Genomic DNA, 26,589 nt, shown 5'->3' with positions numbered 1-26,589 from the left:
CCTCTGTCAAGTCAGTTCTTTCATGTAGGGCGGACGAACAGTCCACCAAAGGCACAAGAGTCACAAACGTAGCAATAAATTGGAATGTGATCTGTGGGGATGGAAATGTTTGGGTCAGATTTAAGAAGTTTAACGAAAACAAAACCACCAAAAAAAAATACAGTAAGAGTGCTGTAAGAAGACAGACGTGAATAACACTGGATCGCACCATGCATTTGCTGAAGTCATTTGGGTCAACGCCCGGCAAAGCCCTCATGAGCAGGGGCAGCATGTGAGTTGGCCCCTCAGGATAGCGCTGCCCACCTGACACTAGGCTCCGTGCCACACCAATCATGCAGCTCAGAGTGGCTGTCAGCTGGTGGGGCTCTGTTAGAGTCTCCAGAGCAGGGTATGTTCTGTGGTAGAGAGAGAGAACAATTAGCCCTTTATGTTCATTTCAAAATGAGGCCTTGTCTCGTATCTAAGCGGAAAACTAGCATTAGTGCTCCAGATTCTTAAGAAGCAGAACGTGGGTCAAACACTTATCCATGAGATTCTCTAGTTCAGTACAGACTTACTTCTCCAGCACGGGGGGAATGACCAACTCAGGCCTCATTAAAGCAAGGTTTTGCAGAGCCTGGGCAGCATCCAGACTGCCCGTCTTGCTGAACATGGCCAGCAGCACCGGCTGCATCATACTCTCCACGAAGTCTGTGATATCCTCCTCTGTGAGCTTGTGACTGTCTGGTATTGGCGTTAGCCACGTGGGCTTTCTGTAGCGCTCTCGGTGCAGCCGCCGCACCACGCTGGCAGGGAGACGTTGGAGCAGCTTCATGAGCTTCATCTGGACATGAGGGCAGAGGGACAGAAAGACAGATACATGAGAAAGGGGTGACACACAGGTGGACAGTGTGCCTCCATAGTAGTGTGGACAAATGGCGAAGTAGAGGGTGTATGGAGCATCTGGAGACACAGATGACATAACACACATACGAACGCAAACCGAAACACTGTGAACACAGCTTTGTCTACATGTCTTGCATGTATGTGGAAATTATGGGATCACTTTAGTACAGTAAAATCACGAATATTTAATTTCATCAAGCAAAGAAGAAAACTAATTTTGTTACACATAGAGGTGTAATGACACAAAATTCACGGTTCGGTATGTATGTACCTCAGATTTGGGGTCACGGTTAAAAGAACAAAGAAAAATGCAGAAAATAACTTCTTTGTTTTCATTTATTTTGAAAATTATAACATTCTATAGTTGCTCATTGGCCATACTTTTTACTTTAACAGTTAAGGCACTCAAATACTGAAATATTGTCAATAAAAGATAAATAAATAAAATAAATTACAGAAATGTCTGTAATGTAAATGTAACCCAGTTTCCCCCGTGTATCAATAAAGTATTTCTAATTCTGTAATGCCATCATAAGACTCTGACCTGTTAATTCCTGAACTGAACTGCAGCTTGTGCTCGTTCATACAGGGCAAGCACAACTGACTGAGTAAAATGCACACATGAAGGCAAATTGTAGTGGAGCTCAAAACACTTTGACCATATGCTTTAATTCGGCATTGTTTTTTACGATCGAGTGAAGTCGCACATGCAGCGAATAACACTCTTATAGAATTAGTTATGACTTCGGCACAGCCTGAATCTGCAGTGGGAGGCTGCCTGAATGCTGTGGGGAGACGGACACGCTGTCCAGTCTGTTTTTGTTTTGCTCTGTTAATTGCCACATCAGGGTGATGCCATCGTAAATTAAATGTTTGAAGTGCATCCACAGATATACCGGACTTCAGTTTAACAGTGTTGGCATACAATTTGATGTTGTTGTTTGAAAACGTTGTCCATTGAGCGTGATTAACCTGGAGAACTGGGCTAAACCACCTAGCGTACAGCGCTGCTATAACTTATAGAGAACAACTGGTGCCCTGCCAAAACTTTCCAGGTGAAACTCGTGCTCCAGAATTTCTGTTACGTGTGTGCGGTTAGTAGGCATAAACAACTGTTTGGGTCACAAGGAGTACAGAAGGGATGTCGCGGACGAACCGACCGCCTTGTACCCAACGGTTCAATACAATCGCACGTATTGTTACACCCCTCGTTACACAGTGACATGAGTTATAATTTCCACTTTTCCTCCACTGAGTGGCTTAGCTGAGGTTCTGAAGACATGAACAATATATCCTGAACTGACTTCAGTAGTGCTTGCTACACTTCGTTGATTGCAAAACACTGTTTACATGTAATAAAAGCACAGCCAAGTGGATGACACTCTCATGTGTATCCGAGCAACAGCCTAGAATACACACTCGCAAACTCACCCCCCCCGCCAAAAGTATGTGTATGAGGACACGTTGCTGCCTGTGGTGCTTCAACTCTAGTAGAGGGGGATCCTCAAAACAGAAAGGCATTTGGCCCCACTCCCAGAGACCTTTAATAGCATTGCAACCATCTCCATCACATGTCCTCTTGTTATTTCTGAAGATGATACAGACGTTCAGGAAGCTTCCTAGAAAAAGGATGACGAGTGACTACGCACTTGTCATTGTGCTGCCGTTGGGTGCCAAGGTATGCTGTGTTAACATGATGCTGGAATTATAGTTGGGACAAGTTGGAAGAGTGATGTATCTAAACTCACTGGTAGCAGTCAAACCATCACGACTCATGTTTCCTATAGATTTTAGTTAAAACAAAGCTAACGTCACTAAAAAAAGTTGTTGATGCAGAGCTGTCAATTATATTGAACTGCTTCTCCAAAACACATTATTTCTACTGGACTGTCTCATGAAGCAGTCCCCATCCTTTATGGTTTCTTCTATTCCACAGTCATCCAAAAGGGGAAAGAAATGACTCACCAACCAGCGGCCATGGTTTGATGGGTGAAAGAAGGATGTAATACTGTTGAAAAGGCCACTGAGCTGTTCTTGAGCTTGCTTGCTGGGTCCTCCCTGAAATTAGCACAGTAAGGGTCAGTATGACAATAATCTTTCACACTAACTGTAGCTGCAATTATTAACATAATTTATGAACACTGAACCAACCAGGAGGGATGAGACCCAAAGCACCACATGGCTGATGTCGTAGGCATTGGTGATATATCGTGGTACCATCATCTGACTGGTCCCCACAGGGAGATTCAAACTCCTCAAAATTCTTGTGAAAATCTGAAATGTGAAAAACAATTAGTGTCAAATATTCCATTGTCTGATTATTTGAATGTGGACTTATTCATTTTAAAACTGATAAAAAGCCCATTATATTTATATTGGCTTAACAAGTCAGGAGTGAATGTTTATGTTCATCATGCTAGTGTTGACAAATAGCATGGATCAAAACAGTCACTCAGTTGAACTGCAAGCATGATGCAAGTCACTTCCCATCATTGAGCAAGAGCAACAGCAACAAGGAAACATGATAGTTTGCTTCTCTGACAAGCAGCAATGGCCATGAGATACACACCATGAGCCCAAATCATAAGGGTCAGGCCACACATGAGGAAATGTGCCGCAAAACTATAACAACCGAGTACTAAATTGCGTAATGGGTGGTGGAAAGAAAAACAACAACAACAAACCTTAGGGATGTAGGGGTCCCAGTCAATGTAGCCAATGTTGTCGTTGGCCAAGCGAGCAAAGAGATTGACCAGATGCTGCAAAGATGGAGGAAAACATGTTACACTGGGCAGACAGAAATACGCACTATTGTACATTCAGTCCTTTTTAAAACTTAAATTAACCTACTCACCATTTCCCAGCTTGGAAGATTTTGCACAGACAACCATAAGGTGATCAACTCGTCGTACCACAACCTGTCAGACAAACAAATGGTTACATAAGCAGAAGACAACCCTAAGTACGTATATGTGACATTTAACAGACGGGCGTCAAACGGAAGTTTCAGTGAAAGTAGGCTTAGGAGTGGGGGAAGATTGGGACCGACAAGATTTAATGTCATTTCCTTTAAGAGCCCTGGTACAACAGCGTAAAACAAGTAAAGCATTTTATTTTATGGGTATTCCCTAAGCCAACCTCGACAGGCCAAAAACATATTTTTTTATGGCAAAAATAGCACCAAATATCCACTCCAACGTTTCCCATATATTCATTCTGCAGCGGAGAACCGCCATGATTCCATGAACGAGGCAAGTGTCTGCGGTTTGTTCACATTTCTGTCATAACAGTCAAGTGTCTGTTATCTAAACTGATCAAATCAGTGAAGATAACGTTGTTATGGAAGAAGGAAATAATGGCAGTAAAAGGTGAACCAGCTTTAACCTCTTCCACTCCTTGAGGGTGCAAGTGCCCTCTGCAAACTTTACCGCCTTTCAGAGGCTGTAGCAGGCTCAATCATGTCAGGTTAGCTTGTCGGGAAGGGGGCTAAATAATGCTCCGAACTTGGGCTACATTTTGGCAAAGAAAAATTGCATGGCGATTTTCAAAGGGTTCCCTTGACCTCTGACCTCAAGATATACAGTATGAATGAAAATGGGTTCTACGAGTACCCAGGAGTCTCCCCTTTACAGACACTTTGTGATAATCTGATGCATGTTTGGGGCAAAAACAATTCAGTTTTCTGCATGCAGTATAAATGTGTTATTTTCACCTTTTCTAAAATGATGTGTTTGAATATTTCTACATACTGGGGTCCCTAAACAGTCGTGGAATTACATAAATTGGGTATCACTGTAAAACAGACTCTTGTGGATCCAGTGATCCTAACTGTATTCATATGTGATGATGTTAGTCCCCACAGTAGCCATTTCATTGTAGTGACATACTTTTTTAAATGTGACCTCACTGTATAAAATGACCTGTGGTGACCTCTAGGATAATCACAGCCTCATGAAACTTTACAAACACAAACTAGAGACCTAGGGCATTCGGGGGATGGATGGTATACTGACAATAAGGGTGTTTCTGAGCAGTATCCACAACAGAAGTGCTCGACTTCCAAATACCAAAAAGTCTCCAAATGTCAAATGTTTCTGATACCAAATCACAGCATGGCTTTTTCTATGGTGTTCCTCAAGGTCTTGGTGTCTTAAGGTGGTATTCTGGAGGAATTATTGATCTTTTTTTATCAATTCTTGAGTGGTAGAAAATAGTTTAAAGTATTAAAAAGGAACAGAATGTGGTGTGGTGTAAATTATGTTAAAATCCCATCTACATTGACAAGGTACTATCTGCACCGGAAAACTAAATCTGGAAATGTACCTGATAGCAAAAGTGAGTCAAGTAGAGTCGAGCTGTACCATGCAGTGGAAATGACGCATTAGTGTGACTACTTTCTTTGTTCCCGTGGTGTAAGTGTATGTTTTAGAAGGATCTACTGTACAGTGGCCATGAAGGGATGCATCCTTCACATTGTTAAGACATTAAGTAGGCGGTGACATTTGAGGGATGCACCGCCAGTATCAAGGGGCCTAAGAAATCACTCACCACATCTCTACACCATGGTGTGATGAGGTGGGAGGAATGGAAAGCCGGACAATAGGGCAAAAAATTGTTTTATTCATTTTTAACATGCAGTAAAAATACTGAGAATCTGGAACAGGAATCAATGTGGGTTTTATAATCTCACTGGTTAGGAAAACATAGGGAACTGTGTCTTGGATTTCTTTTAGGGCGCTTGTTTTAATGTCTCATTATGTGATACTCCCCCTCACATATTCACAGACGCACTATTTTCATTATGCCAGCCCTGAGCTGGCAGACATGACGTCTGAGTCAGGACCCTCTGCCTTTATACTGTATATTTCTGACACAGCATTGCTCGTCATTCATTCATCTCGAGCTCAAGCTATTCTTTACCGGATCTCAAGGCTAACTAGCTGAACTGTCTTCAGACTGGAGCGATCTCAACCATACGTAGGAGACAATCGGTTTCTTACTTGAACCCCTTGTTGTGCAGCTCAGGAGGCAGAGTCGTTGGTAGAAAGAGCTCAAAGTAGCTGATTGCTCTTTGCATGGTGACATCAAAGGGACAGAGGAGTGGTCTCCATTCATCCAGCATCTCTTCAGTAGCGGACACTGGAAAGTATCTGTATGACCAGAGAGAGGATAATAGTTAGATTTTTTTGTAAAATTAAAGCTTCGGTAGGGAGAATGGTTTTGGCATAATTTGGCAAAAATTCCATAATAACCTCTCAGCATATTGTAATTCAAGTGTTCTGAGAGATAACTACACTTCTGCACCTCCTCATGGCTGTTTTCAGGCTTTAAAAAAATCTAGCCTGTGATGGGAGACTTTGGCCAATCACAGGTCATTTCAGAGAGTGTTTCTATTAAGCGTTCCTATTGGCTGTGCTCTGGGTGATGGGCGGTGCTTGGTATTTCCTAAACTGATATCAACATTGCTGCAGGGTCACAAACTTTCTCATTTTACAGCTAAACAGTACACTACAAGATGTTTCTGAAAATATTTGAGGTGAGAAATAGGCATTACAATAACAGAATATTGATTCATATTTGATCAGCGCTGCCTAGTTTGACCGTTTGATCGGAGTTCGCGAGTGATTGACAGCTGACTCTCATAGACGGCAGCTGGCTCTGATTGGTTGTTTTCCTCCAGTCTGTGAAATCTTGCAGATGCCATTAGGAGCACCGGAGGACACAGAGGCACATAATGTTTTTCAGATTACCTGTCTCATGCACTGTCAGGCTATAGTGACCGTTTTACAAAAATAACTTTTTTTTTTGCTCCAATTCTACGCACTGCAGCTTTAAGCCAATGACGGGTGTGTTCATGACAAGAACGTTATTAATATCATTCGCCAGCTTATGAATAGGTATATACGGACACTTGAAGCATCCCCACCAGCAGAGCAGCTTAGAGAGCGCTATAAAAGATGCACAAGCCTCTTAGGTCACATCCTCACACACATCAGATGCTGGAGACTGACAACCAGACTTTACTGTCAAGGAAACCTAGGCTACATTCATATAAAGCAAAAATAATAAGACCTTATTTGATAGCTTCAAAGCAATAGCATACAACTATCTTCATTCAGAGTTTCCATTCATCACCATCTGTATGAACCAGCAGCTACTGAAATTTCAATGTTGGAGGGCAATGTTACACAAACGTGAGATTACAAGTTAGACACCTGGCATATTTTTAGCTGTTAGGGTAAATCCTGCGGTTCCGCCGGGCTCATAGTCCCACGGGGGGATTTTCATGGTTCATAATGCGCTTGTGTAAACTCTGCAGGTTATTTCAGGTCACGCAGCCTCCTCAGCGATTCCACATCCATTAGAGTGAAAAAAGTGTCACTTCCAAGCGAGGCTACTTCCGTCTGCCTCACCGCTGATCCACAGCGTCTCAGCAGCTGACCACAAATCACTCTCCCTTCTCACAGACAGGAAACCCTCGCACAAGACAGAATTAGATGAGATAATAGGATTATCTGCCTAAGTGCAAACTGAGGGGTGAGTCCTAGGGCTCAAGTAAGGAATCTGCACGCGCACAACTAGACTGAAAACAATCAGGGAGCTGCTGGTGACAGCAAAGCTTTGGAATTATGATGCAATTTAGTAAAGTCTAACATCCTTATTCTTCATCCACTACAGCACCTAAAATATAACCAACATTTAGGGGTTTTCTTTCCTATCAGCTCAGCTTAACATTTTAGATTTGTCCCTCTTCCTATTAGTAAATGTCTTGACAACTTACTAAAATCAATATTTACACAATCAATGAATTCTCAGACTGATATAACTCTAATAAAAGAGACACACACGACATAAATGACTGATATGTACTTACGGTCTGCAGCTTTTCACAAGTGTCTTCAGCACATTTTCCACAGAGCTGTAAAAAAAACAAAATGACAGAGGAAGGTCATTTCATGTCAAAACAACCACTGAAACACTGATGTTAAACCAATCTCCACACCAATGCAACTTGACTTTGATTGCATGCACACAGAAACTTCTTTACACACCTGACAGGTGTACAGTGAACGAGACAATTTACGATCTGGTGTGTAGTGAGGTAATAAAAACGTAATTAACGGACAGTAATCAATTCACGGACAGTAATCAATTCACATTCACACAAAATAAACATACTAATTGTTGCAGATAGTGGTTGACCTTCCCGGATGGCCTCATGCTGATATACAGATGTATATATAGTTTCACTAACTGTTCATTCATAACGTGTCACTTTGGAATCAACCGCTGCTTTAACACTTTGTTAATAGAGGTGGTTTTGGATTTACGACTAATAATAACACATCACAAACACCTGACATGATTATCGTCACATATAGACTGCAAACTCAGGACTGAGGTCACATAACGGTGTTGAAAGCTCGAGACCGATATAACTACAGCTTTTGAGCTCCCCTCCCGCAATCCCACCCGCAATCCCACCGATCTGCTCGCATGCAAGCTCAAGCCATGCCTTGTTGGAAATGCCCTGCCAATCCCACTCAACAACTGGTCACTTATCTCCACATCATTCACATCTTTTTGTAGCTGACATACTGCATATTTTATACTGTTAAAGACAGCTGAATTATGGGTGACACTCAACTGCCAAACTGCAGCTTTCTAAATGCATGGGTCTAGCCCAATGTTTAGCACTGTAAGCCCACAACAAACAAGAGGCCACAGACCAGGGTCAAACTCATGCACTGCAAATCCAACAACAACAACAAGAGCTAGTCAAACTGATTGCCCCAGACACTCAGGCAGAAGGAACCCAAGACTACACTATATGACCTTTGTATCTGAGTTGAAGTGAACCCTAACGCATTCCAGGAGGGGAGGAAACGTGACAAGAGCTTGCGCTCCTCCATGACTCCTGAAAATGCTGTGTAGGAGAGTGCTACAGGGATGATGTATTTTTGTAGGCCAACCAGGAAGTTAGCATCGTCCTGGGTTCCCTCGACAAAAAGCCAATGGGATTTTTCCATTGGGTTTTGGATTACCGCCGAAAATAAGCTCTGTGGCAAACACACATTTATGATACTTACACGTTTTGTTCAGCAAGATAATCTCCACAAATGAACACCACTCTTATGATTTTTGAAGTGCAAATGCAATCACCAGAAGTAAAAGCTAATGTCAGGCTATAAACAAACTACACCACGGTCGCATGAGTGCGAGTATAGACAAGGAGACTGTAAAGGCGGACAAAACGGCATGATGACACTTAATAGTCTCATTTCGCCACTTATTAGCAACCGCCTTTTTTAAGACACACAGCGGCTTCAAAATTCACAAATGGGGTATTTGTTAATGCATTTTATGTCGTAGAATAAAATGTTAAAATCTCTTCAGCATGTGTTAACCACAGACCTTATTTCAGGCATCTTACTAAAAACCCATTAAAATACCCATTGACTTCCAGTCAAGGGAACCGGAAGTGCTAAAATGCTAACTCATTTCTGGGTTTTAGGACTCATTCCTGTAGCACTCTGTTTTGCAGGTATGTCTAAGTAGTGATCAGTAACAGGAAAAGCTCGTCTGAACATGGGCCAATTATAGATAATTGTTGAGAGATCATTAATACTACCATTAATGCCACTGCTTATGGAGTAATAAATGTTATGTATAATTAAAAAATCAAACTGTATTACTTCCTAATATGGTCATCGTCTTGTTACTATATTGCTGCCACATAATAATCCACTATAGAAAGAAAGAAACTACACGGCCTATTATCACTCTCTCATGGTTGATATGGGGATAGGAGAAGGGTAAAATAATATGTTAGCTGCAGTGCGACAGTCTCCAGTATGAGTGAAATGTTAACATTGCTTTAGTCTCGATTTTTCCTCTGTCACAATGTGGGATGTCCAGTTTTTGTTTTCACATGCAATGTATAAAAAAAAATAATAAAACAAAAACAAAAAAAGTGCCTCAAATGATGAATTCAAAGTAAAACACAAAGAGAAGTATTGTCCTTACCACCTCTGAACCAATTTTAGCATTATGAGTTTAGAGGATGAACGAGGCCGTGGAGAACTGAATGTGAAAGGAGACAAAGGCATAAAGAACACATTCAGCACACGACAAAGTGCCAATCACTCAAAATATGAACATACTATGCATCAACTTATACAATTTATTATGTAATCAGAGTATCATGTTTTGTATGCATTAGTATAGTTTTCAAAGAGGTGAGCTGGCAATCAAGCCGAAGCAGCTTGCTTTCATCGGCTGTAACGCAAAAGTGATGCGCTAGCAAAGGCATTTATGTGATAAACGCACAATGTTCCCATAGCACCATAAAAGAGCATCTCGCACTGCTTGCTACTTCATAGGGAATTTTTAAGGGTGTTGCGTAGGGTGAAGCGACATTTAAACTTCTCTCCAAAACTGTGCTAAGTGTAATGGTCATAGTGGACATTGTTCCTTGTAAAAAGTACAGTTATGAAAGGTATGTGGCGTCCAAAATGTTCCTCTTGTTCGCCAACAACTGGTCCAATTATGCAAACACAACTAGATTTTATTCAAACTGAAACCCATAATCTAAATCAAAGATAAAACAAAATTGGCTTACGGAACTATTTCCCTTGATATACAAATATATCTATGTATCTATGATGACTAAAATATTCTGTGTGTACATTTCATTAAAGTTAAGTTGTCAAAGCACAAAGTGAACAATGTACTACCTTATTTTCTACATCGATTACACTCTCAAAATACTATAGTAGCTATCTAATTTAATATCTGAAGTCATCTGTGATGGATTAAAACTGCCGTTGGTAGTGTTCAAAAACATTTTTGTTATATTTGTTAAAATTCTTATTATATCCCGAAAGCAATCAATAAATCAAATGTTCTGACAATAAAAAAGAAAAAACTCTGGTATCTTTGGCTGTCGCAAGACTGTAATAAGCCCGTTCAATCATTTCATTCGGCCTGAATCGACGGGCTACCTGCCAGTCTACCTACCTTCCTGCCTACCTGCGTGCACTCTGCCCGTGCACTCATTGCGCGTCACCGGAATCTTCCACAAGCTGCTAGCTTGACAGCTGTGAGTACTAACAATAGCCATGTTCGTTGTTTACGTTCATTATGATACTTTTGGGGGAGTGGCTTTGGAAGGAGGCCTGAAGGGACGGGCTGTCAGTGTTACTGACTTGGCGACTTTTTCGCTAGATTTGAGCTGCCTTCACATGATAAGAGATTTGCTCTTCACTCACCGCGAGGTAGGGCGCAGAGACTTGCAGAGGCAGCAGGTAAAATATCTCCCCAAAGGAGAGCAAGGAACGCCATTCACTGTTTTTAGTCAACAACAACAGCATCAGCTTTGAAAGGTCAGTAGCAACCGAGGTCAAAGTCTAAATAATTTGAACTTTGACTGGGTAGTGCTTCTGCCTAGTCAGGTGGCACCACTCTCCCCATAGGAGGCGAGCGATTTCCCCGCTGATCCGTGTGTAGACGGTCCAATCATTTCATTCGGCTCGAATGGACAGGCTACCTGTCTGTCTACATACCTGCCTGCGCACACTTTGTCCGTGCACTCATTGGAGGGTGTCCTGAAGGGACAGGCTGTCAGTGTTGCCGACTTGGCGACTTTCTCGCTAGATTTAGCAACTTTTGGAGCTAGTCAGCAGCTACTGTTGCTAGCTACTTTCATTGGAAAAGAGTTGGCAACACTGGGCTGGGTTTTTCGGCTTGGATCATTTTTAAAATCTAGCGTAATCTTGCTAGTTTCTTAACAATACCAACTTTAGCTTTAATTGCATAAAAACATTTGGCAAACTTGGACCAGGACTTTTTAATGTGAATGAAAGGCAACTAACCCAAATTAAATTGGATGGGCCTTTGTGCGATACTCTGAAAGCAATCTGGACAATTAGGAAATGGTCAGCAACCTATTGGTTAATAGTCTGAGCCCAACAAGGTGACAATCCCTGTTTATGCTCAGTTCCAATATAAATAAATCTTACGTACTACGACATTTCCTAATATGCATCTATTTTCAGTGATTTCAGTCTTCCTCATATCAACATTAGCTTTTCCAGTAACAGGAATTTAATCACTTTATATGTTCTGCTTTTCCGTGAGGGAAAGTACAGACATGCAAAAATGAATGTTATGTTTTCTACAGTATTTTTCTTCAATAATTACTTTACTATCATGAAAAATTGAATTTGCAGGGGGAAAAAAAACACACTCCAGAGTTTCTGCTGGAGCTTAATGATTACCGAGAGTTTAACTGAAGGAAATATAAATTAAAAACACTTTCATTTCCAAGTGTGGCTACTAAACATTAGCCGATGTACTACACAACCACGAAATGTGTACAATGTAAATGTAGTGAATGCGCCTTCCTCACTGGATATGTCCACTTCCTAAATTCTATGACTAAGCATGCTTTTAAAAAAAACTAATAATATCAACAGCAACAGTAGGCATACTTGGGAAACCAGTTGAGGCCCAGATGCTCTGTCTTGGAGAAAAGAATCCTGTCATGTAGCTCATACAGTGGTCTCCAATCCAACTCAAGGTCCTCCCTTGACAGTAGTTCCCGTTTCCTGTTGGATGAATCAGACATGCAGATAGGTGAGAATAAACACACAGATCCTAGCTCATCATGCAGCTTTACCCAATGAAAAAATAATCTAATTTATTATCAGTGATAAGGTCGCAGCATTTTTTAGCATTTAACTTAGCTTTTTCAGAAAACAAAAACCTTCCAAGATTACCTTTTACTATGACATTTTCAGCATTGCATAAGTGAGTGTTTAGCATGTGTACAAGTTGTTGAGTAGAAGAGATGGGGCCCATTCTTACTTGAGGAGGTTGATAAGAAGCCGTGCAAGGCCCTGCATCATGCTTATCTCCAGCTTGGGGATCGTCACTAGCTCATAGAGCAACTTGATGAACAGCACATGGTCTTCTTTGCTGAACTTTCGTCCATACAGTCTCATGTACCTAAACAAGAAGTACAGATTTAGGGACAAATGCTCCAGTTTCAACACACATAATACGTGGGCAGCGCTCCTGTGAGCAGCATGAACAATGCAAAAATAAGGTGCTTATTTTTCTCTTGTGTAAAAAAACTAATGATATATCACAACAAACTCCAAAACATCCAAATTTGAAAAGCAAACATGTTATTTTTTTTAATAACGCAACTAAAGTTTGAATAAGCGGAGATGAGAAATTGAGACCTTTGAAAGTGACCATTAATATTTCTTTTGTATCACTGTTTAAAATGCCAAAATACCAGTGAACAGAATCTGGGTCAACCCCACAGTAAACTTTCCATCTCTCTGAGCCGGCAGTGACTCACTCTTGGACAGAGCAATGCGCCAGCATTGGGGACTGAAATGGATTAAAGACAGCCCAGCAACCAAGCACAACTAAATTAAACAGCACTCTAAGTAATCCACTGTCATATTGACAATATTTCTGCTGGTCATTAACTAAATACTGTAACTGAAAGATACATGCAGGGGGGGTAGGGTAATATATAATACTGTGATTTATTGCCTTTAATAAAGTTATAATGAACAAGAATTACTTATCTGTTTAGCAGTAAACTTTCAACAGATACCTGATAATAATGATCTCTACAAACATTACAATGCATATATTTTAGATCTTTATTCCTTTTATAGATCTTTATTACTTTTTTGTTATTGTTTTTTTTTCTCCTGGGGTTGGGGGGAGGTCCTTTGTATAAGCCTGTGGCTTCTTGACCTCTCCTGACACATTTAATTTTTTTGTTTTTTTCATTGACTGGTTTTGTGCAGTTTTATATATGTGCAAATAAATAACAAAAAAATAATAAAAAATATAAAAATCTGGGTGTTCACAATAAACTCATAAGTCCATCAAATTAAAATCTTGTTATTTCTATTTTGAGATATATCAAGTGACTTGTCACTTGACTTGCTGATTCAAAATGAAAATGTCAAAGCCTCACAAGCACAAGAGTAATAACAATGGCCTATTATTGTGCTGCACTACCGGGGTCAGGTTGGTGTATTTGACACGCTATTGCCCCCAATTGTGAAACCCCAGACTGAGATACACAGGGCAGTTTGTAGTTCACAAGGTATAAACAGCTAACGTTAGCTAACACGTAACCCATAAAAACACACCAGGCTATAAAGAAATACAGGCTTTTACAGGCGAGTTTCTGAGCCTGCCAGAATACAGATAATAATGCACTATACTCACTTTTAACAGTCTCTTCTGCACTATACTCATTTATTTAATAGTCGTGTATCACAGCTGTTACCCTGCTCTATATTCAGTTATAACAGTTTTCTTCATCTCCTTGTATTTTTATATCTGGTATATTTTTTGGTACTTTGTACTACTAACTTTTTTACTGCCTTTTTACTAACAAGTTTTGCACTATGGAACTGTGATGCTGGAAACTTGAATTTCCCTCGGGATCAATAAAGTTACTATCTATCTATCTATATCTATCTATTAAGACACAATATACACATAACCACAGTGCAAATACAAAAAGCTGAAGTTAAATTATCTGTCAGCCTGAAAACAAACTCACTTTCTTGCACTTGTATACTTTATTATTATTATTGAATTATTATAATTTCTAACAAGCTTGTGGCCGAGCTCCAAAAATGAGATAAAAACAGATGTAAACAAAAGAATAAAATACAAGATTTTCATCCCATTGTATCTGGATGAGACCAAATATAAGAACTAATGTTAGCAAACAGCATATCTTCAATGTTGCCCTGCAGCCAAATACATCATATATATATATATATATATATGGTGTATCTAAGTATATATATATATACACACAAACATCAATAAAGTTGCTATCTATCTACCTGTCTGTCTACCTATCTATCTAATATGCACTTCATGACATCTATCTATTGATCTATCCATCTATCCATCTATAAGAACTAAGGTTAGCAAACAGCATATCTTCCATGTTGCCCTACAGCCAAATACATCATATATATACAAACATCAATAAATCAATAAAGTAACTATCTATCTATCTATCTATCTATCTATCTATCTATCTATCTATCTATGTATCTATCTATCTAATATGCACTTCATGACATCTATATATCTATCTATCTATCTATCCATCTATCTACCTATCTATCTAATATGCACTTCATGACATCTATCCATCTATAAGAACTAAGGTTAGCAAACAGCATATCTTCCATGTTGCCCTACAGCCAAATACATCATGTAACCAGAGAAATGTTGCACAACACGTTATGTTACGCAAAAGTTTGTTTACTTCAAGGAGGTTGAAAACATTATGCCAAGACTCTCAATGCTTAAAAACATGATGTTAAGTAAGCAACAACTGTGGATACTAAAAAGATAAGCCAACATTAACTTACGTGGAAAGTTTCCTGGTCCAGAACAGCACACCGGGCCATATCTCTCTGAGCTGAACAGCCCGGCACAAGTTCCCTTTTATCTTACTCAAAACATCATTAGACTCATCATCTAGCTTGTCCGCGTACGGCAGGAGTTTGTTATAAACGATGTCCTTCTGAGGAACAAACCCCAATGTGTCAGACTGAACCTTCTTCATGGTATCCAACTAGCTGCACTGTGCTAGGCTAGCAACCGTTGCTGGGGTGAACTTAGCTTCTCACTGCTACTCGGCTAATATATAACAGTTAAGTTCCTTTAGCTACCAGAAAACATCTTGTAAAACATATATTAAGGCTAACAACAAAACACGAGTTCTCAGTTTCTCTTTCGGTGAATGTAGTCCTTTAAAAACCCCACCGGACAAGCAGCTAGCTACAGTTAGCTCTACTACAAAAGCACAGTCATATCCCAGTAAAGGACTGTGTGTCAACGTCGACTGATTCATCCAACTACGGCAGAGCAAGACGGCAGACGACACCCAGCTACAAGCTACACAACACTGCCGTCATATCCGCTAGCAGGCTACAAGAGGGGGAGACTACACTACCCAGCATGCACCTCTCCATTCATGCTTTTTATAACTGCTTATCCTTTAGCTTATGCTTTAGCCACTCAAACAGGATGACTTGAAATCCACTTAAGAGACCTAGGGTGTCCTCTGATGTCTTTTCTAACGTTGCTGTAGTAACATTAATCCCTTAATAGATATTTTAGTAATATATATTTATATTAATATTAATATTTTTTAATATATTTTAATCATGACTTTTTATAGTGCTTTCCTGTATTGTAATGTATGATATCATATATAATACATTACAAAAAAAAAGAAAAAAAGAAAAAACAACAACGATATTACATTGCATATAATTTAAATGCAATGTATTATTGTTGTTGTTTTTTTAATTTTTTTCTGATCTGGATCTTGAGTCTGCAATAAAGTTTGAATTGAATTGAATTATTCATGCCTGCTATTATTGCTAATTAATCACAAAACACACACCCATAGGCTATACAGAATACAATAATTGTTCAAATGCATTTATCATAACTTCAAAAAAGGAAGAAAGACACTAATTAAAATTACTAACTAATTAAAAACTAATTAAGATATTATTTATGTAATTTATATTATTCTTTTTTTAATTAAATTGTATTATCTTTTAGAGTTTATTATAATTACCATTTGTCCTGATATAAAGATGAATGTAGCAACCTAGTAATAATGGAGACATACCTGCCTTGGTACCATATAATAATGCACACAGTGCACTTTCATAGACTAAGCTACTGGAGTTACCCTGCACTATACTCATTTTTAACAGTCTCTTCTGCACTATATTCACTTTTTTAATAGTCGTGTATCACAGCTGTTATCCTGCACTATATTCAGTTTTAACAGTTTTCTTCATCTTCTTGTATTTTTATATCTGGTATATTTTTTGTACTTTGCACTACTAACTTTTTTACTGCCTTCTTACTAACATGTTTTGCTATTTTTTAGAGTTTTTCATAATTATCATATGTCCTGATATAAAGTTGAATGTAGCAGCCTTATAATAATGAAGACATACCTGCCTTGGTACCATATATTAGTTTGATGCCTATTCTTTGATCTGTCATAAACAAAACAAAATAAAGAAAAAAAAAAAAACAGTACCTGAGGTACAACAAAATATGATCATGTTTTTTTCCCAATTTTGATGATGATGGTTGTAACAAAAATATTTCATACAGCAAAAAAAGTGATGAAATTGATCAACATATTGACTCAGTCATCCCATAGGTTAAACATTGCAGAATAAAAGCACTCTGGAGTTGGTGTTAGGGGGCTAACTACCTAATCACATCATTTTTCACCTATTGCTTGGATTTAATTCAAATTTGCACCGATAGTGCCCTGATATCTGCCCTACACCTCAAAGCAATATGAATATCAAAATATATATTCATTATAAAACTCGAGCCTATGGCTTTTCAATACAAAGTTGCCATACTGTATATACTCGGAAATTTCACACAGACACCTTTTTATGACCTTTTTACTTTTACTTAAGGTAATATACAGTATGATGTAATATCTGCTGAGCTGCTGGCTGTCCCCCCCGACAAAGTATGCACTTGCATCCATGTAATTATTTGCAATTATGTCTTTATATCTCAGTCAAGTTTGTTTTCCTGTGCGGTAATGCAACACTATAAATGAGGTTTCACGTTTTAGTTTTATTCTTTGCTGCAAATGCATTGGATTGTATATCCCTGTGATACAGCAGTGATCAGGATCCCAGTGTGCATCTTCATAAAACCACAGAATACCTCTTACAGGAACCCACAGACATTCTGTACATCCAACAAAAACTTATAGGAAATTTTAATCAACCACTCACTTTTGTTGCTATTCCATAGCACCCTCTAATTTATAAGTTACACTCACTCATCCTGTAAATTAACACAATACACATTCTCACCGATGCAAAACATTTTCACACTTGCTTTTTCCCCCATCTACAAGTAAGTGCCACAGTCAAACAGCTAATCATTTCACATCATCACACACACACACACACACGCACACACACACACAAAAAAACAAATAAACCTTAAAGACAATAAAACCACTATGAATAATTCAATTCCCCTGAGGATTATGAATCCCCTGATTCATCACTCCTTTGCTTGCAATTAATCAACACAAAGTGAAGCATAGATATGGAGTACAGGCAATAAATCCACTGCCTTGTGGAGTGAGGCGTCGGCACCAATTCACTGTGGTCACAAAGTCTGAGCTAGCCTGCTGGAGTAGGCTGTGATGTACAGCACAGACCGGGGCATGGGCTGAGGCTGTGCTCATAGGCTACGTGAAGTCCAGCCCTCAGGATCAAGTTTAAACTCAGTTTAGCCTCGATTTTGGCTTTCAGCGCAGTGTCATGGGCATCTCTCTTCCTCCACCAAAACAGGCCTCTGCTTTATGATAAATGTTCTCTCTTCAAGTACACCTCTCTCTTTTTCCTTCATGCTCCATAGCTGTCATATGATCTTTGTCAGTTTAGCTGGAGATTGAGAGAAGTCCATGTTCATCAGCAGTGTCCAGAATCCTGCATATGACCGGAGACTCAACCTAGAAAAAAAAACAAAAAACAGATGTCAATCACCTCGAATGTGGTGCCAATCATCCAGGCTGACGTCCTGTATAGTTTCATATTAGCACTTCTAGTCTTCCTCCTTTTCATTTATTTTCAAGGCATTTATTGCCATTGATTCATTGTATGAAAAACTACTTGATAGACAGACAGACATACTTGAAAACTGCTTAAGCTGGAGCATCTTTCTTCTGTCATGCCCTCTTTAGGAGCCCAAAACATTCTATACCACATAAATAATTGATAGCATTTTTATGAACCAATATCAGTGCTGGAGAAAAAAGTATTTAAACAAATAAATAAACACTCAAAAACTAGATTGAATTTTCTTAAAATAACAATATTAAAAGGTGCAGTGTGTAGGAAATGAGGGCATCTCGGGGTGTGGCTTGCAGATTGCAACCAACTGAGTACCCCTACGCTCATTCCTCCCTCTCCAAAACTGAGGTAATGTGAGCCGTCGAGTGTAAAAACGTGGTAACGCCGTTCGCCTCGCTCAGAGGCCATCCATACCATAATATCACTACTTTAGGAGCAGACAACAGCTGGCTGTACCAATGTTTTTCACTCTGTGGCTCACAAGTGTGTCTGAGAACTACAGCGGCCTTCAGGTCACGTATATACGTGAAAGGCTCTTGCTAGAGCCAGTGTTTGGTTTGTCCCTTCTGGGCTACTGTAGAAACATGGCGGAGCAACATGGCAGACTCTGTGAAGAGGACCCGCTCCCATATATAGATATGAAAGGCTCATTTTAAGCTAACGAAAACACAACAATTCTTATTTTCAGGTGAAAATACACTGATAAAAACATAATTGTGAATTTTATATTCCATTTTTGCTAAAAGACCCCCTAAAAAGTTACATACTGTTCCTTTAAGAAAACAAACTGTATGCTTCTTTTCACATTTTTTTTTAGTTTTTAGTGGATAAATAAAATAATGCAAGTTAGCTTTGCCCTAAAGCACACATATGTTGGATTTTCGTGGGACTTTCCTTTTATTTAGCTCTCAAAACTTAAGTAGAGGTCAGCACTCTAAGTTTCAGCATTGTAACTAAGCACGTTTCTTTTTCAAAGACTGTGAGTCACTGGTTACTAGAGAACTTACCCCAAGGATGTACTGACAAGTCTGAGGCTCCAGCATGTAGACAGTGACAGCATGGGGAGACTCAGACTCCTTACATCTGACAGAGAGAAGATAAATGAGATGAAACATCGGGGTATTGTCTTACTCATTCATTAACCCAGGGCAGTGACATTGAACCGGTGCTATGGTTCCTCCCCCAACCCATGTCTGTTTACTCACTTGAGCTTGACAATGACCTGTCTGGGTTTCCCTGTCAGATCACACAAATCCCCGTGGCCATAGAAGTGGGAAACCAACCTGTCATGGAGAAGAGAGAATAAACAGAGAGAAAATTCAAAAACAATCTCAGTTTAATTTGCATCCAGGTTAGGCTTCAAAAATATGAATGGCCTACTTGACTTTCTGCACTCCGTCGTCTTTGAGCTGGTAGGATCGGGCGACGTTGTTCTTGGCCCACTCAGTGTGCTCCAGGTCGTTCCAATTCCCGACCACTACAGTGTTCTTTCCTTGCTCTTTATCCTGGACCACCAAGGAATATTTTCATCACTGACTGTACAAGTGCAATCAAATAACCAAACAATCTTACATACACAGTTACGATAAACTATTTCAACTTTTATGTCGTTGAAATAGAGCTGAAACAATCACTCGATAAATCAACTAATTGGAAATGAATGAATTGCCACCTATTTTGAAAATTGATGAAGTCATTTTTCAAGCAAAGATGGCAAAAGTTACCAAGTTCCAGCTTTTCAATTGCGAGGATTTACTACTTTTCTTTGTCTTATGTAATTATGAACTGCATGTCTTTGGGTTTTGGACTGTTGGTCAGAAACAAGCAACTTGAAGAAAGCCCCTCAGGCTTTAGGAAACCATTTTTTTTTTACATTTTATAGACCAAATGATTAATTGAGTAAATAATCAGATTGATTGATAATGATAACAAAAAAAAAAAAATCTTTAATTGAGGCCCTACAAAAGTGATGCTAGAAGTGCATTTGATTTTTTAGATATTCCACATTAAAAAGGTACAGCGTGTAGGATTTGGCGACATCTAGTGGTGTGGTTGCAGATTGCAACCAACTGAGAAGCCCTCCCCTCACACCTCCCTTTCCAAGACTGCGGAGTGCAAAACTGTGGTAATGCCATTCGCCTAGCTCAAAGGCCATCCTTACCATAATAACACTACTTTACGAGCAACGGAAGTCAGACGGCGGCTGGCGGTATCACGGTTTTGCACGTGCAAGCGTGTTGGAGAACTATGGTGGCCTTCAGGTAACGTAAAAACGCTCAAGGCTCTCTCTAGAGCCAATGTTTGGTTTGTCTGTTCTGGGCTACTTTAGAAACATGGCAAAGCTACATTGTGGACTCCATGTAGAGGACCCGCTCCCTATGTAGCTATGAAGGTCTCATTCTGAGCTAACGAAAACACGATTCTTAGCTTCAGGTGATTATACACAAATGAATACATAGTTATGAATATTCTATTCTATTTCTAATGCTAATAGATCCCCTGAAATATTACACACTGTTACTTTAATGTCCCAGCTTCCACACAGACATACTCACACTAGCGAGGAGGGACCCTTACCTCATGGTACTGATGGACATGCTTTCCGTAACAGAATTCATATTTCCACCACCCTACCCCCTGAAACACACATGAAGATGATTATAAGCCACTGAATGGTTTATTAAACACTGGTCAGGTGATATACTGCAGATAGAGTATGTCTCACCCCATGCAGACAGTACGAGCCACTGAGGAACTCCTTGATTAGCTGGTCATCCGTCAAACGGGAGATGTGAGTGGTGCCGACGGTGACCTGAGTCTGCCCTCCAACAGTCATAGGCTTGTGAGTGGAGGTGAACGCCTCCTCTCTCACTGGCGGCGTCTCTTCCTGTAACATGTCAAAGATATAAATGAGTCAGGTGTCGTCGGTGCACGCAGTCCCCTATTTTTTCCTCTCTGTCATTTCTGTGCATGTCTCACCTCTCTGGTCTCGGAGGCGGCGCTGAAAGGCGGTTTAAGCTGCTCCTCTTGCTCCTTATCCAACTGGGCGAGCCGCCGAGGTCGCAAAGGGGAGCCAGCTAGAGCCTGGCAGAAGATGGCGTTCACCGGGGAGGACTTGAACCTGCAAGGGAATACGTTTAGTTAAGAAACAGTTTGATTAAGAAAATGCATTTCAGCAGAACCCTGAAGGTGTATTCCTTTGAGCACAATATTTAAATATGGTAGGTTTGACAGATCTACCTGTATTTTGGGTGTGCGCAAAGCAGCGGCGTCAACACCACCACCTCATATTCACAGGTGGTGACCTCGGCGACGGACAAGATCTCATGCTTGGCCTCTGGATGACAGACGTACAGCACAAATGTGACGCGAGCCTCGTTCTGTTTCAGGACACAAGGAGTCCCGTTTCCCATCTCCAACGAGAAGAAGGGAGTCAGCTGGCCTTCTATGTTCTTAGTTTGAACCTGGACACCAGTGGAAAGGGTGAAGGAAACGAAAAAGAGACGACAAATGTGAGAATTGACAGCTAGCCTTGCAAATATGGTTGGTTAATCGAAGTTTCATTATTATACTTGCTTCAATTTCCTCTGCTGATTTGACATTTTCCGCCTCTTCAACTTTATCTGAAAAAAAAATTAATTTGTTATCTTTAGCACAATAAGGAAAAGACTTAATACACTAATTAACATATGCAAATTAATAATACCATAAAATTGCATTAACAAATTAACTCACCCGTCTCTGTTGACTGACTCTTCGGTGCCATATTACCCAGGAAGTACTCCTGAACACTAATTTTCTGTGGAAACACACATGCACATACTGCACTAAGCGCTGGCTTCTCATTCATGTCATCTGGAAATTATTTTACCCTCCCAAAACACTGACCTGGCCTGTCTCCTTCTCTTCATGATACTGTCTTATATGCTTTCCATGGCATACTTCATACGTCCAGTACGACTCAATCTGCAATGTTGGCGAGCCAAGAGCAAGTTTAGAGTTTTTCAAATCACCAAACACCACAACGGAAAAATATGTTTTTTAGTTACGCTCTGCTAATGAAGCGTGAACTCCACCTGAACACACTCTCAGTCTCTCCGCTGAGAGCAGTAGGGAAATTAGATGGAAATTAAAGTGAAACTTGAGAAGTCTCACCCTGTAGGAGCAGCTGCTTCGCTTGAATAATGGCTCCAGCAGTTCACCCGGACTGGGCCCAGTGTAGTCCTTATCATCATCCTAAATCAACAAAAGACACCAATCAAATGCATTAAAGACTGAGGGAGATAAGGCAGTGTAGGGTGTAGCTGTGTGATATAACACAAAAATATAAAAATATTTGTACGATCTTTGTTTCACCAGCTCACGTTTGTTGCCACTCTCAATTTAAAGGGGACCTGTTATGCTTATTTTTAGTTTCATACTTATATATTTTGGGTTTCTACTAGAACATTTACATGGTTTAATGTTCAAAAAACACTTTATTTTTCTCATACTGGCTGTGTTGCAGCAGCATTTAGGCAAAATGTGTTACTGGGTGACATCACCGTGTTATGGAAAAAAGTCAGGACTTCAAGCAAGGTATTTCAGGCAGTTCAAGAGCAGGGTTTCTGTGGGGGAGAGTAACTCCCTTTGGCCTGGCCTTTGTAACTTTGTAACTTTGCAGACCTTTTACATTCACAAAAAAATGTAAAACACACTAACGGAAAGGGAAAAAGAACAAAAGCATAATAAGTCCCCTTTAATGGTTCGAATAATGTAGTCTAACTGGGTACTTGTTTAAAACCATATGAGAGTTACCGCTGCTTGCCCTAGTGTGCTTTTTAAACAATTCCATTGTCAAGCAGTTTTTGCATCACCTTATATCAGCACAGATATGAATGATGGCCAAAGATACAAAAATATGACACAATCAATGGTAAATATAGGCTCGTCTTATACAACTGAAGACGGTGCACAGACTGCACATGTCTGCAACAAGGGCTTACCTCATCTCCAGAAGTCAGGGAAGGCAGCATACATTTATACTTCTCCTTCTCTGTTGTTGTCATGATGACAAAGTCCTCTTCCTTGTACAGTACCCCTGCAGCTGGCTGAAATACACAGACACACACAGTTAGTTACAGATGAAAGAAAGAGGGACTAAACATAGTGCATGCTCACAGTTGACAGGAACATCTCCCCAACAACATATTATAGTAAATGTGTTAAAGGAGGAGACATACCAGCGTGAATTCAGGTCCTGGCCAGTTGATTTTGAAGGGGACTTCGTCTGTGAAGGAGGGATATCCTCCTCTGTTTGCTGAGACTCCGCTGCAGACCTCCAGCAGACCACCGAGGAACACCAGCACCAGCAGCCCAGCCATCGTGTCTCCTGTCCAGCTGCTGAGCTCCTACAGCCCGCTCCTCATGTACCGAGAACAGCCGGCTCTCCTCACACCAACAGCGGCCCAAAGTGAGGAGTTTAAAGCTACTACAGAAGTCAGAGGAAGTCTGTCAGATGTAAGATAGACGGATGTCAATACAGCACAAACTACAGGAAGTGATCTGTTTACTTGCCACGTCGTGTTCCGCCTGTTGGTGGAGCTGAAATAACCACAGCGCCCTCTGGAGGAGACACGTGGTGTTGAAGGAGAGTTTGACACCTGGAAAGCAACAAAAAAACAATTACAATTTTTGTCATTTGCTTTTGCTCAATTCTTTTTTTTTGTTTTGTTTCAAAGTCTTTTTTATTGGCATTCTGTACAAAATCCAATAAATCATAGAAATCAACAGCATTCAGCTCAACAAACCTGACATTCTGGTGTAGTACAGTAAGTAGTCAGTGTCAATAAACAAGTAGAAAAAAACAGAGATTTGCATATAAGACACATTTCTAGGGTTGACTGTCATGGTGAAAAAACACATAAACACACACGATGACTAAACAACTTTTCATTTTGGTGCCATTGGCCAACTTACTGACACAATAACTAGGTTTCGAAGCAGGAATGAGGTGTTTTGGGTGAGTTACTTCCTTTTGCAGACATGTAATAGAGTTGTGATGTCCCATCAAACAGTTTTGACAATTAAGCTTAAAGTTTAGTGAAAGTTCAGATTGTTTCAGAAAATGAGCTAAAGCAATTGAGAAAAACTGTAAACCACTGAAACAGTGGACAATAAATCTTTTGTTGTACCATTTTTTCCACCATCCTTTGCCAATATACACTACTGCCTCAAATCAAATAAGTGGCAGCACAACTTCAAATAGTCTACCTATGACCAAGTTTCCCCTCAAATCCATATATAATTTTATATTCACTCTATATCAATTATGTAGCTTACAATGAAAGCTCAGCTTTACTGTACAGGCTACTTGCAATATATTACTTGCTTATTACTAATGCGTTTTTATTGATGATATAATAATGTCAATCTTAATTCTATTTCATCACTTTGTCTACTTGCGTATATGGATGTCTGCTAGTGTGTGTGTAATCTTTTGTTTTACTATTTTTCTTCTTCTCTCTCTCTTTACCATCCTTTTTAATAATTTATTCTCTTTTTATAATTGATTATGGTAAGCACTGGAGAGTGCCCTGAGGTTTTTTATTGCACCTCTCCATCACATTTGTTCTTGTTTATGTAATAACAACTTGTACCTTTTTATATGTGTAAACAAAATAAAATATAAAATCGTTGCAGCTTCACTGACATTGTCAACAGTCAATCAATGCGAAGAAAGTCATTGTTCAAATCCACAGAGCCTTATTTTCAATGCTAGTGAAGTTCTAAAAAATGTCCTTATCAAAAGATTTTTCCATCCATAAAGCTGAAATTGGAAAACTGGTTGTTAAGGTGTTCATACAAATAAAGTAGGTTAAATAAAGTATAACTTGTATCAATTATCCAGTATAAAACATTTGTGTGAGCAGCAAGTAATTCCTCATTTTATGAGCCATGAAGGAAAAATAGATAAATCTTCATTTAGTTTTCTGTTAATATGATCTGAAATAATTCTGGTGAAAGTGAACAGAGCTTTTTATCTATCTCAAAATACATATTAATACCAACTGGATCACCAAAATGAAAGCAATTTATGATATCTGACAGTTTTGAAAAAGGGTCATGATCTCCTCTAGCTGTTCAAACCAAGGTCAGTAATGTAAATATTTCAGAGCTCTTTTGAGAGGCACATTTACTGCTCTTGCATACAGTTTTTAAAGGTGAAATACAATTTCCCCAATGTCTTGCTAAACCAACCACATCCTCATATGCTGAGAATAGTGCTCATAAAGCTGTTATTGAACGCAGACCACAGCTGGCCTGAAGCACTTGGCTCCTTATGAGTTGAAATGTTTGAGAGAGGTTTCCTGATCACGTAGACACAAGTCAAAGGCAGATTGCCTCATCTCTGCCTCCCAGTGGATGGATTTGGAAGTTTAATTGTGTTTAAGTGTGTGTGCTGAATATAGAGCTGATGTTTTAGGGTATTTTAAAGATACAACGTATGATAGATCCAGTTGAATCCTGGATGTTGGTTGACTTATATACAGGCAACGACAAAAGCAGCTTTGTGCCAATGTGCAATGTCCTTTTATCCTGTGACTCTGTTGATTCAGCAGTGCTGTGTGTTGAATGACAATAAATAATTCCCCCCAACCTGAACAGCTCACATGGAAACAGCTCTCAGTTAACAGGAAATTTAAAGCTTGGACCTTGAAAATATGGTGGTGTTGCATTTCGCTGTCAGGGGGGAAATGTACAGAACTCTTCCTCGGACTGATGGAGCGTAAACCTGAGATGGGCATTTTTCCACCTGTTGGTGGAGCTGTTGATATGAGAATGTGCAGCACAGGAGCCAACAGAAAGGAGAGAGATTTTAACAGAGATTTTGAGACAAAGAGTGGGAGGATTAGGAGGAGAAAAGGATATGGAGGAACAGGGAAGGATACAAGCGAGAGAAAATCCCACTAGATCATCCATCCTCTACAACCCCTCCCCTCTGCTTACA

The 26,589-nt window shown here is 39.7% G+C and overlaps 2 protein-coding genes across 3 annotated transcripts in view; both read right to left on the bottom strand.

The window, feature by feature from the left end:
- The window catches only part of psme4a (proteasome activator subunit 4a), a 31,946-nt gene extending 16,098 nt beyond the window's left edge, over nucleotides 1-15,848 (bottom strand). Inside the window, exons 1-13 of one of the 2 annotated variants that reach the window (XM_074646307.1) lie at nucleotides 15,321-15,848; nucleotides 12,754-12,894; nucleotides 12,378-12,494; nucleotides 9,913-9,969; nucleotides 7,760-7,804; nucleotides 5,886-6,035; nucleotides 3,740-3,803; nucleotides 3,570-3,644; nucleotides 3,037-3,159; nucleotides 2,851-2,943; nucleotides 558-823; nucleotides 209-395; nucleotides 2-91 (exon numbers count right to left, since the gene is read on the bottom strand). In XM_074646307.1, coding sequence (XP_074502408.1) covers nucleotides 2-91; nucleotides 209-395; nucleotides 558-823; nucleotides 2,851-2,943; nucleotides 3,037-3,159; nucleotides 3,570-3,644; nucleotides 3,740-3,803; nucleotides 5,886-6,035; nucleotides 7,760-7,804; nucleotides 9,913-9,969; nucleotides 12,378-12,494; nucleotides 12,754-12,894; nucleotides 15,321-15,517 — 1,605 coding nt within the window. In that variant the 5' untranslated portion in view covers nucleotides 15,518-15,848. The remainder of the gene's footprint in view (nucleotide 1; nucleotides 92-208; nucleotides 396-557; nucleotides 824-2,850; nucleotides 2,944-3,036; nucleotides 3,160-3,569; nucleotides 3,645-3,739; nucleotides 3,804-5,885; nucleotides 6,036-7,759; nucleotides 7,805-9,912; nucleotides 9,970-12,377; nucleotides 12,495-12,753; nucleotides 12,895-15,320) is intronic. The other variant, XM_074646308.1, reaches the window with a different exon arrangement.
- A 1,715-nt stretch (nucleotides 15,849-17,563) lies between these two features.
- Nucleotides 17,564-24,155, bottom strand: erlec1 (endoplasmic reticulum lectin 1). Its single transcript, XM_074646330.1, has 14 exons — nucleotides 23,822-24,155; nucleotides 23,585-23,689; nucleotides 22,755-22,835; nucleotides 22,488-22,565; nucleotides 22,335-22,398; nucleotides 22,176-22,222; nucleotides 21,840-22,063; nucleotides 21,579-21,720; nucleotides 21,325-21,486; nucleotides 21,177-21,236; nucleotides 19,980-20,104; nucleotides 19,805-19,882; nucleotides 19,607-19,682; nucleotides 17,564-18,478 (listed from the first exon to the last, which is right to left on the bottom strand). The coding sequence occupies exons 1-14, from the start codon at nucleotides 23,960-23,962 to the stop codon at nucleotides 18,407-18,409; spliced, it is 1,455 nt and encodes a 484-aa protein (XP_074502431.1). The 5' UTR covers nucleotides 23,963-24,155; the 3' UTR covers nucleotides 17,564-18,406.
- Between the last annotated feature and the right edge of the window lie 2,434 nt (nucleotides 24,156-26,589).

This window comes from Sebastes fasciatus, chromosome 9, assembly GCF_043250625.1.
Source record: "Sebastes fasciatus isolate fSebFas1 chromosome 9, fSebFas1.pri, whole genome shotgun sequence".
Classification (NCBI taxonomy): domain Eukaryota; kingdom Metazoa; phylum Chordata; class Actinopteri; order Perciformes; family Sebastidae; genus Sebastes; species Sebastes fasciatus.
This window is presented reverse-complemented; position numbering and strand designations above follow the sequence as displayed.